This window comes from Drosophila suzukii, chromosome 2L, assembly GCF_043229965.1.
Source record: "Drosophila suzukii chromosome 2L, CBGP_Dsuzu_IsoJpt1.0, whole genome shotgun sequence".
In the NCBI taxonomy this organism is placed as follows: Eukaryota; Metazoa; Arthropoda; class Insecta; order Diptera; family Drosophilidae; genus Drosophila; species Drosophila suzukii.
Genome location: NC_092080.1, coordinates 8,684,181 through 8,697,591, shown reverse-complemented (window position 1 = coordinate 8,697,591; position 13,411 = coordinate 8,684,181). Strand labels below are relative to the sequence as shown.

At 40.2% G+C, this 13,411-nt stretch overlaps 2 protein-coding genes across 2 annotated transcripts; one reads left to right on the top strand and one right to left on the bottom strand.

Annotated features, from left to right (window-relative positions):
- Positions 1-411: 411 nt before the first annotated feature.
- On the top strand, positions 412-5,650 carry LOC108021307 (BRCA2-interacting transcriptional repressor EMSY). Its single transcript, XM_017089961.4, has 5 exons — positions 412-637; positions 759-933; positions 1,010-1,280; positions 2,007-4,308; positions 4,459-5,650. Exons 1-5 carry the CDS (start codon positions 577-579, stop codon positions 4,659-4,661), a joined length of 3,012 nt encoding a protein of 1,003 aa, XP_016945450.2. The 5' UTR covers positions 412-576; the 3' UTR covers positions 4,662-5,650.
- Positions 5,651-5,704: 54 nt separating this feature from the next.
- On the bottom strand, positions 5,705-6,961 carry Der-1 (derlin 1). The gene is made up of 4 exons (XM_017071583.4): positions 6,614-6,961; positions 6,299-6,553; positions 6,129-6,239; positions 5,705-6,062 (listed from the first exon to the last, which is right to left on the bottom strand). The coding sequence occupies exons 1-4, from the start codon at positions 6,856-6,858 to the stop codon at positions 5,936-5,938; spliced, it is 738 nt and encodes a 245-aa protein (XP_016927072.1). The 5' UTR covers positions 6,859-6,961; the 3' UTR covers positions 5,705-5,935.
- Positions 6,962-13,411: the final 6,450 nt, after the last annotated feature.

Genomic DNA, 13,411 nt, shown 5'->3' with positions numbered 1-13,411 from the left:
GCTTAAACTTGGTTCCTCTAGCACGTTCTAGCTGGTAACTCTAAAAATAGTGATGGAAAAACAAAGAAGTTTCATCGATGTTTAAAATAAACAAATACAAATTTAATATCATCAGATGTTTCAAACAAATTTAATTTCCAGAAACTTAGTTATTTTAGGAACTTCTATGTTTTGAGTGGTCACCAAACTAAATTTCTTAGCAGCTCTAAACGATATATGTACCGCAGTACGCACAATTTATTAACTTTATATAAAATTAGAATTTCTTTTACCACTTTTTCTTAATTATCTAATAACTTACGACAGTATATAGAAATAAAAAATTAAAGAAAATCAAAACATCGCTGATGCCCTGCCAAACATCGGCGTTTGCCGATTGTTTAAAAACATCGATAGCACCGATGTTGGCATCGATGTTTCGCCACCTCTATCTAAAAGTCTATTTAAGCATCCATCCAACCAATTTTCCGTTTATTTCTTGAATTAGCGACCAAATCCTGCTTTGGCCGAAGCTCGGGCAACCTGAAAAGCAAGGCACCGCCGACGGCCAGGACACCAATCAAGGGGAAAGTCGGGATGTGGCCGCAAACGCTGGAAATGTCGCGGGACGAATGCCGAGGCATGCTGCGTCGACTGGGTGAGCTGAATGGTCCACGGAAGTCGGTCCCATTCCGGGAGCTGACGAGGACTTCCCATTGAGGGTGGCACAACCAACTAAACCGAATTCTCCTCTTTCTCTACGCTTGTGTGTCCACCAGAACTCGAGTCCTATTCGCATGTGGTGAGCGTTTTTCGCGCCCAAGGAGGCCTCAGTGAAACTAAGGCGAAACTGCTGGAGGATCTGCGCCAGCACTTTCACATCAACCAGGAGCGTCATCGGGCGGAAGTGCGAAGGGCGGCCAACGACGAGCAGCTCTGCACCATTGCCGAAAAGTGAGAATCGTGCCTTGTACACCCCGCTGCAAAGCCATTGAAAAATCCTCTGTATCTATCTGTATTCGCCCAACAGTGTTTGTGGCCCCAACACCTGGCAGGAATGGTCTCGCGAAGGACGACGTCCCTATCCACTGCTACCCAGGATCAGTCCACAAACAGCCCTCAGTATCGCTGCCAATGATCTGGCGGCCAAAGTATGCGAGGAAAATGCCAAATTGGCGGCTCCCGCCGAAACGGCGGCGCATTTTGGAGAAGCCCTCGTGGAGCAGGCTTCGCTGATGAGCCTGAAATATCCTCGGAGCGGCAGGTGTCAGGATCCCGCCATGGTGATCATGGAGGAGCCGGTGAGTTACATAATCCCAGCGCTTCGTTTTCTCTCGCCTGAGGGCAGCGCAAGTGCAGACTGTACCTGCGATGAAAACAAGTGGGTGGCTTCCATTGGCCAGTGCTTAAAAGTTCCCAAGAGCTAATCCCTCTCTAAATATAAAACTAAATGTTTCACTTGACTTCAAAATATCTATAAAAAAACATAAATTTCTTAATTGAAAGAATATTTTCCTATTTGAAACCCCTCTTATTGGTTTTTGTGTTCCAATCAGAAAGTCATTTAGGCGGGAAAATTAAAAGTTGATTTTCTTAAAGTTATTTACCACTTCTAACTTTTTAATGTACTATTTTATTTACTTTTGTTGATATATATCTTTGCTAATCAGCCAATTAAATTTAACTGCCATTAACAGAAAACAGTGAGTATCTGTTAACTTGACTGTTAACAGTCTGTTATCGATAGAGGGTAAACATTTCAACCGTTCAAATCGAATTTTGAATGGAATTATGTAACAAATCATAGGAAAACATTTAATGTTTAAATAATATTTAACTATTAACTAAATAATATTAAGTGTTAATTGTTAGAAATGTATATTTAACATTATTTTATAATTTGATAGAGTTTAATAGTAAAGTCCTTATAGTAAGAAAGAAGTTTTCTTTACACATTTTTCAATTTAAAAATATTCCAATGCTGTGGTATTTCTAATAAATTTAATTATCTTGTTTCCTTCCTCTAGTTTAAAGTGCCCGATGTGCCCAACGAGGTCAAAAAAATGACACAGAAGCGCAAGGAGAACGAGGGCGGAGTGGAAGGCAAGCCCAACAAGAAGAGGCACATGCAACAGCCACATTCGCAGCAGCCTCACCTGCCGGTACCCCAGCAGCAGTCACAGCAGCTGAGTCCATCCTCAAATCCCGCCGCCGAGGATGGAGATGTTGTGCCTGCGGAGAAGCGGCTCACTCCTCGCACCCTTCAGCAGCGCTACTTCTATCAGCAACAGATGAAACACAAGCAGCGGCTGGCTAGCAAACGGAATCTGACCAACAGTTTGGGCTCACCCTCCGCCCAGTCAGGAAGTCCTTTGGGCGGCAGAAACCTACCATCGTCCGGAGGAGATTCCTCGCCAGGAAAGCGAATAGCTGCTCCGGCCAAAAGTGGAAGGAGGGCGCAGAAGCAACTGCAACATCAGCAGCAACAAAAGTTGCAGCAACACCAGCAACAAAAAGTATTAATGCAATCGCCGGAAACGGTGCCCAATCATATGGTGGTGCAGCCACATGTGGAGTATGTGCTCGATGAGGCGCTCAAAACGCTGGCGGCCACTACGCCACCAACGTCCACATCCACAGCCACTCCTCCCTATACCTTCCTTAATGATCTGAGACCACTTGTCACGCTAAAGCCACTAAAGCCCCTAAAGCCAATGGTGTATGGACCACAAGGTGGAGCAGGAGCCACTGAAATTGGTTCACCCACAACGCCAGGCGCTCGAGGATTCGCAAACTCGCCAATAGTTTTTAAGGAGAAGCTGCAGGCTTCAGCTGTTCAGGGGCAGGCACAAGGTGCACCCGGGAAAAAGTATGGTGTGGAGGAAAGAAATCCGGACTCGCTGCCATCTGCTGTCACTACGCCTACTCCTATATCCACCGCAAATCTTCCACTGGCACCCCAGATCATCAGCGTACAACAGATCCCAGCTCCGCCAATGGGCGCCAAACTGCGGCCAGCCATAGCTTCGCCCACCGGCACCACAAACTCTACGCTGCTGCCGCCAGGCTCCAAGATAACGCCGAAGAAGTTCAATCTTCTGGAGGGCGATGCCAAACCGAAAACTCTTCCCAGTTCGGCGGTTCGATTGCTACCCTACACAGAACCCATTGGCGGTCCTTTGTCGCCCATGAAGGACTCTAGGGTTACTCCTTTGAGCAGCGCCTCCACAGTTAATATCATCAAGAATATACCAGCTAGTAGTTTGAACAACACCCTGATAACACCGCTGCCCTCAGCAGGAACAACAATGCCGGCCAATCTCTTCAGGGCGAAGGTGACAACGCCTCAGATTAAGGGCGCAAGTGGTGGAGCAGTGAGTGGTGCAGGCGGAGCAACAGTTATTGGTGCAACAGGCGGAACAGGAGGTGCCCCCCAAATCCTGGGTAACATTAAGCTAACCAGCAGCTCGGGAGGAGCAGCCACCATCAAACAGGTTCCCAGTAGTGCTTTGCGAAACATCAAAATTTGCTCACCGAATGGAAAGGTGTTTCTTCAGCCTGGAAAGCTGCCAGCCGGAAGCATCATTCACAAGCTTAACAATACAAGCGGCACTTCGGTTGTGGGAACCGGTGGAGTAGTGACCACCACCACAGCCGTTTCGCCCACAAATCTGCCGGCGAGAGAGCAAAGAACTAGCATACAAAAGATGCAGATACTCCAGCCGGCCAGCGGGAGCGGGAATAGTGGATGCAATAGTCCCACCACCACCACGACAACCATTTCCGGCTTGAGTTCGAGTGCCAAGCAGACAACCCTAGGCGGCAAACCCACCACTCTGACCATCGCCACTGCGAGCGGTGGTAAGCACAATCTGGTTTTCCTGCCAGCGAGTGCGGCGAGTGGAATGAGGACGCTCACACTGGCAACCAAGCCGAAGTCCAATGTGATGGTCATTGGAGCCACCACTACCCCAGCACCCACGTCGAGTGCATCATCATCATCATCGCCAAATCCGTCTGGAGGCACTAAGCCAAAACCCAACCAACTCATAACCGAGGATACACCCATCGATATTATAAATATGCCCATCATTGTGTCAGACAATGGAACCACTACGGAGCTCAATCAGACTTCGGTTAAGAATTCTCCCCTCGTTGTATTCAATGCCACCGATTGGGAAATGGAGCTGGATCAGGCGGCCACCAAGTCGGCGACCACTTCATCCAAACAAGCTCTGGAAGATGAACTAATCGAGGAAGATGAAGATCTGGAGGAGGAAATGGAGGAGCGGAATGACCAAGAATCTACAATGGACCTGAACAATAGCAGTGAGTGGGGTTTCTTGAATTGTAGAGCTGATTTGTAGTGGAATTTATTCGAGAAATATTATAATGTCGTTGAACTCTTGCATATTTTATAAAAACCTGACCGAATTCAAGCATTTTAGTAATTTACACATTTGTGGCTGTCTTTTCCAGTCATTGAACTGCATCCAGAGGACGATAGTGCCATCGAGTATGTGGACATGGATCTGGAGCAGCCGATAGAGATAGAGAGCACCAGCAACATATCGCCAGAGACGGCCACAACTACATTGAAGGCAGCTATCGTCTCGGCAACTCCACAGCAGCAAAAAAAGCATATGGAGCAGCCACTGGCAACAGGAGCAGCTAGCCTATAGATCGGGATCGGTTATCCAATCACCAATTAAGTTACCTTAAAGGATCCCCATTTCGAGGCATTCGAGTGAGAGAACGCACACACACACACACACACAGCAGACCCGGTTTAAATTAGATTTAGTTAGTAGTTTAGCGTCAATGTCGAGAGTTTTCCTTTTTAATTTTTAATTATCGCAATCCGCAGCCTTGGAGCAAAGTGCAAGATTATCGTACAGTTTTCTATGCTTGTTTGTGGAGCCTAAGTTAAATATGAGCGTTATGTTCGCAATAGTTAAGTTGCCAAATCACACAACCACCACTGTTTTAAACATATTATCGTATAGTGAAAGGTATACCCTGGAATTTGTGTTAGTTTTAGTTTAACTATTTCATTTCATTCGCCTGCAAACTTCGGAGCCTGGAATCGATCCCTTTCTCTCCTGTACATAGGGCAGATGCCTCTGCAGACTTACCTTAGTTTTGTATAGCTTGTAAATAGAGTCCACACTTCGACCCCTAACCCTCATCTTTTGCCTAGCATAATTTCATTGTAGTTTAGTTGCCTAGGTTTACCCACAATAAAAGCAAAAATGTACACAAAAAGGTGCGAGAAACGCGCAAGGAAAGTGAGAAAAAATTGTTTAAATGTTCAACTTGAAAGATTTCTTAATTGTATGAGATTATAGACCCTAGTTGACCCAACCCGAAAATGTAAATATTTTATGAATTTCGAAATGCAAACCTTATAACACAGATGATTAACCATTACGATTTATAGATGTTAAGTATTTTATGCGTCGATTTTGTAAATCCAAATCTTAGGAGGGGTGTTGTAACTTTTAGACTAAGCCACTAAATGAAAAACAAACGGAAACACCATCAAAAACCAGAGAATTCCTCCTCTCCACAGAAAAGTAAAAATTGTAATACAAAAATATTGTTGAACGATGCGTCGCTGTAAAATTTTAAGTATAAAAATTTTAAACGAAATAAATTTAAATGTAACAAACCTACATGGTTTTTTTTTTGAAAACAAGGATTTCCCAAAATGAAAATAAACAAGTTGTTCTCTTGATGGTCATATATGTACAAACATATATCAATATAATTTCATTAATGCACAATGCAAACCTGCCACTTAACATGTTAACTTATTGCTGTTGCCAGAGAATCGAGTGGTGATTGAAAAATAGTTTGAAAATTATGGGTTTTTTGTATAAGAGCTTGGTTCAGAAAAGACGAAAACCAAAGCATAAAAAGTGAATTAGTCTACTTTCGAGGATCAGTTGAGTGCTTAGTTACGACCCAAGGTCATGCCCCGGCCCCAAGGACTTTCGGGCGCTTGTCGCGGTGGTGCTCTGCTCTCCGGTGGCACTCCGAAGCCACCAAATCCACCGGAAATGTCCGGCACAAGACGCTTTCTAAAAAGAGATAGGTACTCCTTTTATAAAAAAGCTTTTTACAAATAGTTACTCTCGACTACTTACAGGAATTGAGGGGTTTCCAGCAGGGCAACTCCGCCCAGGTCTTGGGAGTACTGGAACTTGAAGAAGTAGTAGACATGTCCCACAAAAATGCCCACCAGCGAGGCGAGGGAGCTGCAAGGGATTACAATGATGTAAAGGAACCCGAATTACGACCATTTCATATCACTTACAAGTGGAAAATGAACTCGAAGGCGGCCAGGACCCAGGGAAGGTACATGGCCTTGAATCTGGTGCCGAACCAGAAGCTCACGGTGACATCCTTGTTCAGCTGACACCAAATATAGGTGATGGCCAGGACGAGCATGTCCATGAGGAAGTAAACGTTGAAGATCATACCGCCGATATTGGCCAGCACAGCTGATACGATCAGCAGGTAGAGATAATCCGCCGGACTTCGACTATACTGATCCTTTTCCAGTTTCGAGCTGTAATGAGAGATGTATAGTAAAGATATGGTAATTAAACTGTGTGACACCCACACTCACCTGTATTGCACGATGAAGAAGCAATTGATAAGAAAGTGGAACGCTGTATTTGAGGAGATTGGGAACACGAACAGTGACGTCACACAGCGCCAGAGCTGCAGCTTGCCAAAGACCGCAGATCGGTCCAGATGCAGCCAATAGAGGGGAATAACGTCGAAGCGGCAGAGCATGCTCAGCACCACGGTGGCCGTCAGCCAGTATCTGGTGAATCGGGGCAGCGAGCGGTACCACACGCCAGCGTCCATTGTGTCTGCTCTTGTATTTCTTTGTACTTAATTCATAAATTTGACTTTGTCACTTTTTTACTCTGTTTGTTGCCTTTACGTGTCTTTTTAGAGATGGACCTTGTTGGGTACGGGGAACTTTGGTCTTTTGTCGATATCGATGGACATTGAGTGGGAAAAATCAACCACCTGATACCGAAAGGCGGTAAATTTAAACAAATTTTGAAATTTTCAAATTTTTCAAACAAAAATATATCTGCTTGAACTTGAAAAAAAATGTCGGCGTTTGAGTGAATGACCCTTAATGGTTCCTGTTGAATTTCTAAACAACTGTGACCAGTTGTTAATTTTTTTGGATCTAAAAACCTGAAATATTTAATTTTTTATCATAGGTAGACGCCTAAAATTTTTAATAAGGTAAGAACTAAAAATATATTTTCTGAATTGATTTTAAAGTAAATAATGCTAACCGGTGATACTAAAATGTTATAGGGAATACCTTAGTTGTTTTTTTATTTTAGCTCTGTTAATTTGATCGATATTTCAATCATCGATAAAGTATGCCAGAATTTTTGCATCATGAGCGTTCAGCAGAACTATCTTAAAAATTCCATTTGTGGTCCTGACCACTGAACGCGACCCAATACCATTCCGAATCATCCAGTCCACAAAATTCCAGAAATTTTGCTGACCATTTGGCTAACCTTCGTCATCATCACCTTTCCTTAGGATGAGCCGGGTTCAAGAAGTGCAATCGCATCTCAGAATCGACTATATATCTAAAGGCTAATATAAAAACAACCAAAAAAAAAATGTTAAATAGAGAATTCCTTACACTTCGGATTCGTTACTTGGACAGGGACAGCAAAATTGATTAAGTCCTTTTGTGAAATTTTTTTTGTGTTTATCTGCGCAAATATTGTCTCATTTTCTCGTCGTTGAAAGTCTTTTTGTTTCCTACGCATCCCTAAAGACACCAACTTCGTAGCAGCAATAGAAACTACAAAAATATTTTATTATTGTCACATGAGTAAATTCTTTGAAGCATGAAGAAAAGCACTTTGAAAAAATTGCAATTAATGGCATATTTATTTATTTAACAAATTAAGCTTATACAATGTTAAACTTAATACTATATTTCTGAGCACTGGCTGCGGAGGCCTTCGACTCTGGCTGTAATTAATCTGCTGTGCTTATATCTGTACATGCGGTTTTTTATGGGCTTAGTTTGTTATTATGTTGCTAGCTTTGATTACTTATAAACTCATACATTTTTTTAATATTTTATACGGGTTGGTAGTCGAGGATGCCATTGTTGTCAATGGCATATTTAATTTATCAACCCGGATCCGGTTTTCACGTTTTTTTCGATTTATTTTTTTTTTTTGAAATAAGAAAGCTTTAGGAGAAATGTACTGTGACAAACTTAAACATTCCGATGACGAAACGATAAATAAGACTGTTGGAAAACCGGGAGAAAGGGGAAATTTCTTTGAAAACACTAATTTTTTCTTCGGCAGGTGTGCGGATCCCCGGAGAAATGCCACAAAGAACCAACGAATAAGCTTATTGTTTTCCCAAAAATTTGACTTGACAGTTTTGAATACTAACTTAAAAATAACCGCAAGTACCAGTTTCTTCATCAAGTGAAAATGACCTTCTGAAGTCGATCCAGTGTCAGTATTGTCCTGCAATTGGCGCATTTTCGTGAACCTCCGAGTGTCCACCGTGCAAATTTGAATTCAGTAGTCGCATGCAATACAGCAACTACCTCGCACGGCAAAATTAAAATAATAATAATAAATAATAAAACGTGTAATCACATACAATTTAGCCTTGTAACCCATGCTCCAGAATAGGATGCGCTCATAACAATAAAAAAAAAATAAAAAGATTAAACAAAATTTAAATGTGTAACATACATTTTTGGAAAGCAGGTCATGGGGCAGATATACGACATGAAAGGTTGCGGAGCTGTAGACGTCTGGTGGCCGATAACGATTGGAATTAAAAACTTAACATATCTTTTCAGAGATGGAACCTAGTGGACCTTTCGGGGCGAATGCCAAGTGGTCGTGCCTATCGGTTTGGGGTGACCATTTTCCGCAATGAACGCGCTTCCCAGTGAGTGGCTGTTTCTGCATTTGAATTTCGTTTTAAAAAATGTATATCAATTTCTTTATTTAAGAATTGTTAAGAAAGTTGTTTATAAACAGTTGTTTATCGTACTTAACAAAATCAATTAGTGCTAGATTTGTTTTGTTAAAAATATCAACATACAAAAAAATGTAGGAAAAGTAATACAAATTTTAAGTTGTTGTTTAAAATAAATGCACTTAATTCTAAATTATAGTTATTAAATTATTTTAACAAATACTTTTGTTTATTTTCTTATGTATAAGAACATTTTGAAAGAAATATAAAATTCTACTTACAAATTTAAAATTGTTTAGTTTAGTTTAAACTTTCTTAAAAATAATTTTTTTATGTTCGTTACTGCAAAACGACGTTGTTGAAATATGTAATTATTTTAGTTACTATTCTGTCTACGCTATCCACAAGATATTTATGATATTCCTTGGTACTTAAAACTTTTGTTACATTGTTCTCAGTAACTGCAGCCTTATTGATGGATTTAAGTGATTTTTATTATTATTTTTGGTAAGACCCTTCCACTATTCACCTTTGAACCCGCAATTTGTGATTTTTTGTGGTAACATTTTTGAGTACTGACAAAGCGGTGGGCAACAACAAAGCGCACACACATACACACACACGCAGGACACTTAATTCATAACAGGCGAGAGCACACAAATAAATAGCGAAATTTTCGTTACGTGTTTTTTGGCAACTTTTTGTGGTATCTTTGTGGAGATGCCTTTGTTAGCCAACGAAAAAAAAGGTGAATTTTTGGACAGGTAAGAACGTGTGCCACTCACTCTCACACACACACCAGCACACACGAACGCACACGGTTGCAAAGCAGTGGCGCGAAATTAATCAACTTGGAAATTGTGCGCTTTTCCAATATTCTGAATTCTCGAGTGGACGCCGCTGTGCTGATTAATTTTGAAAAGAAAAAAAATTGCCCCAACTGTCACAAAGTAGATTATTGAGTCTCACATTTGCTTGGCTAATTTTATGAACTTTTTTTCTCGAATTATTTGCAACGAAAGTAAAAGCCGGTTTTCAAGCGAAAAGTAAAGTTCACATTTTTCGAGTGCCGATGCATTTGAATGGCCATTCTGCGGGAGTGAAAGAGCTGGCAATAGTTGGTGTGGGTGCCTGTTGAATTTCCAGCGAGAGCGAAAGGGAGATAGCAAGAGAGAGCAACAGTAACAAAATGTCGAGGCTAATCAACGGTGTGTGTGTGTGTGTGTGCGTGTGTGAGTGAGCGAGGACACACCCACCGATTGGCTATACGAAAATATGGATGCTAGAGCAGTGCGACGCATGCGCTGCCATTTTGTGCGCCGACTGCGCTGCTTCTAGCCATTTGATACGCCCACTAACGGTGCTTCCATGCTCATCATCGAGTTGTGCCACACATACACAGGCACCCGCCGCCGAACATACATATATTGCATACATAGATGGGCTCTATTTACCCACCCGTAGAGCCTTTTGCCCGGGAACTCAAAAAAAAAAACTCACCTGGATCTCTCGGTCCACCTGGCTCCGTCATTTTGTTGTTGCCGCTGACGTAGATGCACGGCGAAAAAAAAGCATAGGTATATCTTATCTTCTTTTAATATTATTCTTATGTAAGACTTACAAATAATACATTTTTTAAGTATGGGAGATTAATTTGATAAAAATGCTAAGTATTACTAAAAAAGATAAAAATAATAAGATAAGATAAACTTTTCCTAAAAAAGGTTTTTCTGTTCTAAGCAACTATTTCATAGAACCCAAAAAGATCCTTTGTATGAAAAGGTTGTATGTAAACTCCGATTAAAGCAGCTGGGGTAGATCTTAATATATTTTAAAACTTCCATCGTTAAGAATACAAATTGGGTTTAAATTCTTTCAGTGATAAGTATTACTAAAAAAGTTAGAAATAATAATCTATAAGAAAAACTTTTTTTTTCAAAAAAATGTCTTTCTGTTCTAAGCAACTATCTCGTAGAGCCCAAAAATATCCTTTGTATAAAAATGTTGTATAAAAAATCCGATTAAATCAGCAGGGATAAGGAATTAACTAATTTATAACCTCCAGAAATACTAGAAAGATAAAAGTTGTAGTATATAATCCATCTTTAGAAAAAAAATATTTTGTTCTATTTTTTTCAGTGTGCTCGCTCATTTAGTTGCTTTCTATGTAGAGAAGGCAAAGTCTCCTCCTCTACACCTTCATTGCGTCTTTTATTTAATATTTTATATGCAAACATTTTATTATCCCTTTTTCAACTTTTGCTGTCGTCTTTTTTGCCTGCCTTGAATTTTGGCTTTTGTCCATTTCAATTGCTGTAATGAATGCCATACATATATCTCCTATCCTTCGTCGCCGGCATCCCTCCAGTTTCCTCCCTCCGTTTCATTGTTGCAGACACTTGAGGTGTGGAAAATGCAAAAAGTTGATTTCTTGAGCGCTTTGCGGAAAAGTCTCAGGGAAAAGTTGTCATTATTAAATGGAATCTTCTGACTGAGCAATCTTAAAAGTTGGTGGATTAATTTCTAGGAAAAATAGTAGAGTCTTACCTTAAAAGTAGGCTTACACAATCAAAATAGCTCTTGTTATTATATACGTATCTGTTGATATACGTATCATTAAAGGAAAAAATTAAAAATAATACATTTCTAACACTTAAAATAGTATGTTTATCACGATAGTTCGCATATAGATCAATCTGTATCCCTCAACTTCGTACTAAAAGTGATAGTTTCTTTAAAAAGAATAAAAATAGTATTCTGACAGAATCAGGACCTTTTCAGATCGGTTCCCAAAGTGGAGAAATACGAGATCGCTTGCCAATTGTGAATTCTCATCGTGTTTTCTCTACGCATGGGAATTTCGTGCAGGCTTTTGACATTTGCCTTGCATCTAATTACTGTAATTACTTGATTAAAAAATCTCCCAGGGTGCCCAATCGTTTCACCTTTTCTCTCTCACCCTGCCCTCTTTCTCCTTCTCTCCCCTCCTTTCTCCATCTCCATTACAGCGAAACAATGGACTCACATGTGAGTATTTGTATTCTGGTTGTCATGGAATCGGGTGAAAACTCAGATGCCGAGCATATTTCACATGCCCATGTTGGAAACTGAAAAAAAATTCGATTCCATAGGGCATTTCGCTGGATTTCTCCTCTATTTTTGCCTTTGCCCTCCGATTTCGATAATAGCTCAGCGGGAGAGTGAGACGGAAAGAGCGTGAGAGGGGGCACCCAAAAATATAAAATAGAACCATTTGAAAACTACAACTAGAAAGAAAATACAGTATGTGATGGGTATTTGGAAAATTTGGAAGGAAGGATAATAACAGTAATATTCTATTATAACAATTTTACTACATTAAAGTTAAGATCTTTTTGAAATAAGTATGTTTAGTAAGAACAGCAACAATATTATAAAATACTTATATACAAACAATACAAATTAATTTAAATAAACTAAGAAAAACTAAAAAACAAATGGTAGAATACTCGCTTAAGTATGCTACAATTTTTTAACAATGCAATTAGCAAGTAATTATCTTATAGACTAACTATGATAATATAATGATATTGTAGGTATACATTTATTATTTCAGAACCATTCCATTATATTTTTTAGTCACATGTATTACATTTACAATCTTATAAGTTTGACTTACCAAGTAATAGACTATAATATATTATAGTCTATAGACTTTTCAAGTCTTAATGCCTTTAGATATTTGTGTATTATAAGGGATGGTGTAACTCAGGCTTTGTTAAGTTACATTAATCACTAAGCACATTCAAATTTTTATTTTAGTTCATATTTTGTATTATTTAAATCTTATCAGATAGACTTACTATAATAGACTACAGATCCTCTAAGTTATGATAGATATTAAGGCATTTAAAAGGATGAAAAATATCCTTTGTAAGAAACGGTTGTACAAGAGCTCCCATTAAAGAAGCAGGGATAATTTATATAATAATATAATAACCATATTTTTTATAATTTAAATCTTATAGGATAGGATTATTATAATAAACTTTACAGTTCCTCTAAGCTATGATAGATATTACGGCATTTTAGAGGATGACACATCAAGGACTTCCATTTCCTCGAGCGACCACTGTGCTCACCTGTGTAAATGAGAGCGCAAAAAGAGGCAAATCACAAGAGCAGCAGCCCGCGACGATGCCAAATTGCAGTGCAAATATGTACACACCCAAGGGGGGGCACAAGGGGCGGGGGGGTGGTTAAGGATACCCGATGGAGTGAGGTTATGTAGGGGCAAGGCGGGCGAGCGCTTAGTAAAAGGACAGTCAGCAGCTGCAAAATCAGGAAGAAGAGAGCGGCAGATGATGAGCATGATGGCGTTAATAGCACACACACTCACTCACTCACACCACCTTTCTCCCCAGCTCTCGCTCTCTCTCTG

Excerpts from the sequence above, each read along its gene's own strand:
- LOC108021307 (XM_017089961.4), top strand. The coding sequence starts at position 577 with ATGTGGCCGCAAACGCTGGAAATGTCGCGGGACGAATGCCGAGGCATG. Across the intron at positions 934-1,009 it reads CTCTGCACCATTGCCGAAAA|TGTTTGTGGCCCCAACACCT; the intron begins GTGAGAATCGTG and ends TTCGCCCAACAG. Across the intron at positions 4,309-4,458 it reads AATGGACCTGAACAATAGCA|TCATTGAACTGCATCCAGAG; the intron begins GTGAGTGGGGTT and ends TGTCTTTTCCAG.
- Der-1 (XM_017071583.4), bottom strand. The coding sequence starts at position 6,858 with ATGGACGCTGGCGTGTGGTACCGCTCGCTGCCCCGATTCACCAGATAC. Across the intron at positions 6,240-6,298 it reads TTCGAGTTCATTTTCCACTT|CTCCCTCGCCTCGCTGGTGG; the intron begins GTAAGTGATATG and ends AATCCCTTGCAG. Across the intron at positions 6,063-6,128 it reads CTGGAAACCCCTCAATTCCT|AAAGCGTCTTGTGCCGGACA; the intron begins GTAAGTAGTCGA and ends ATCTCTTTTTAG.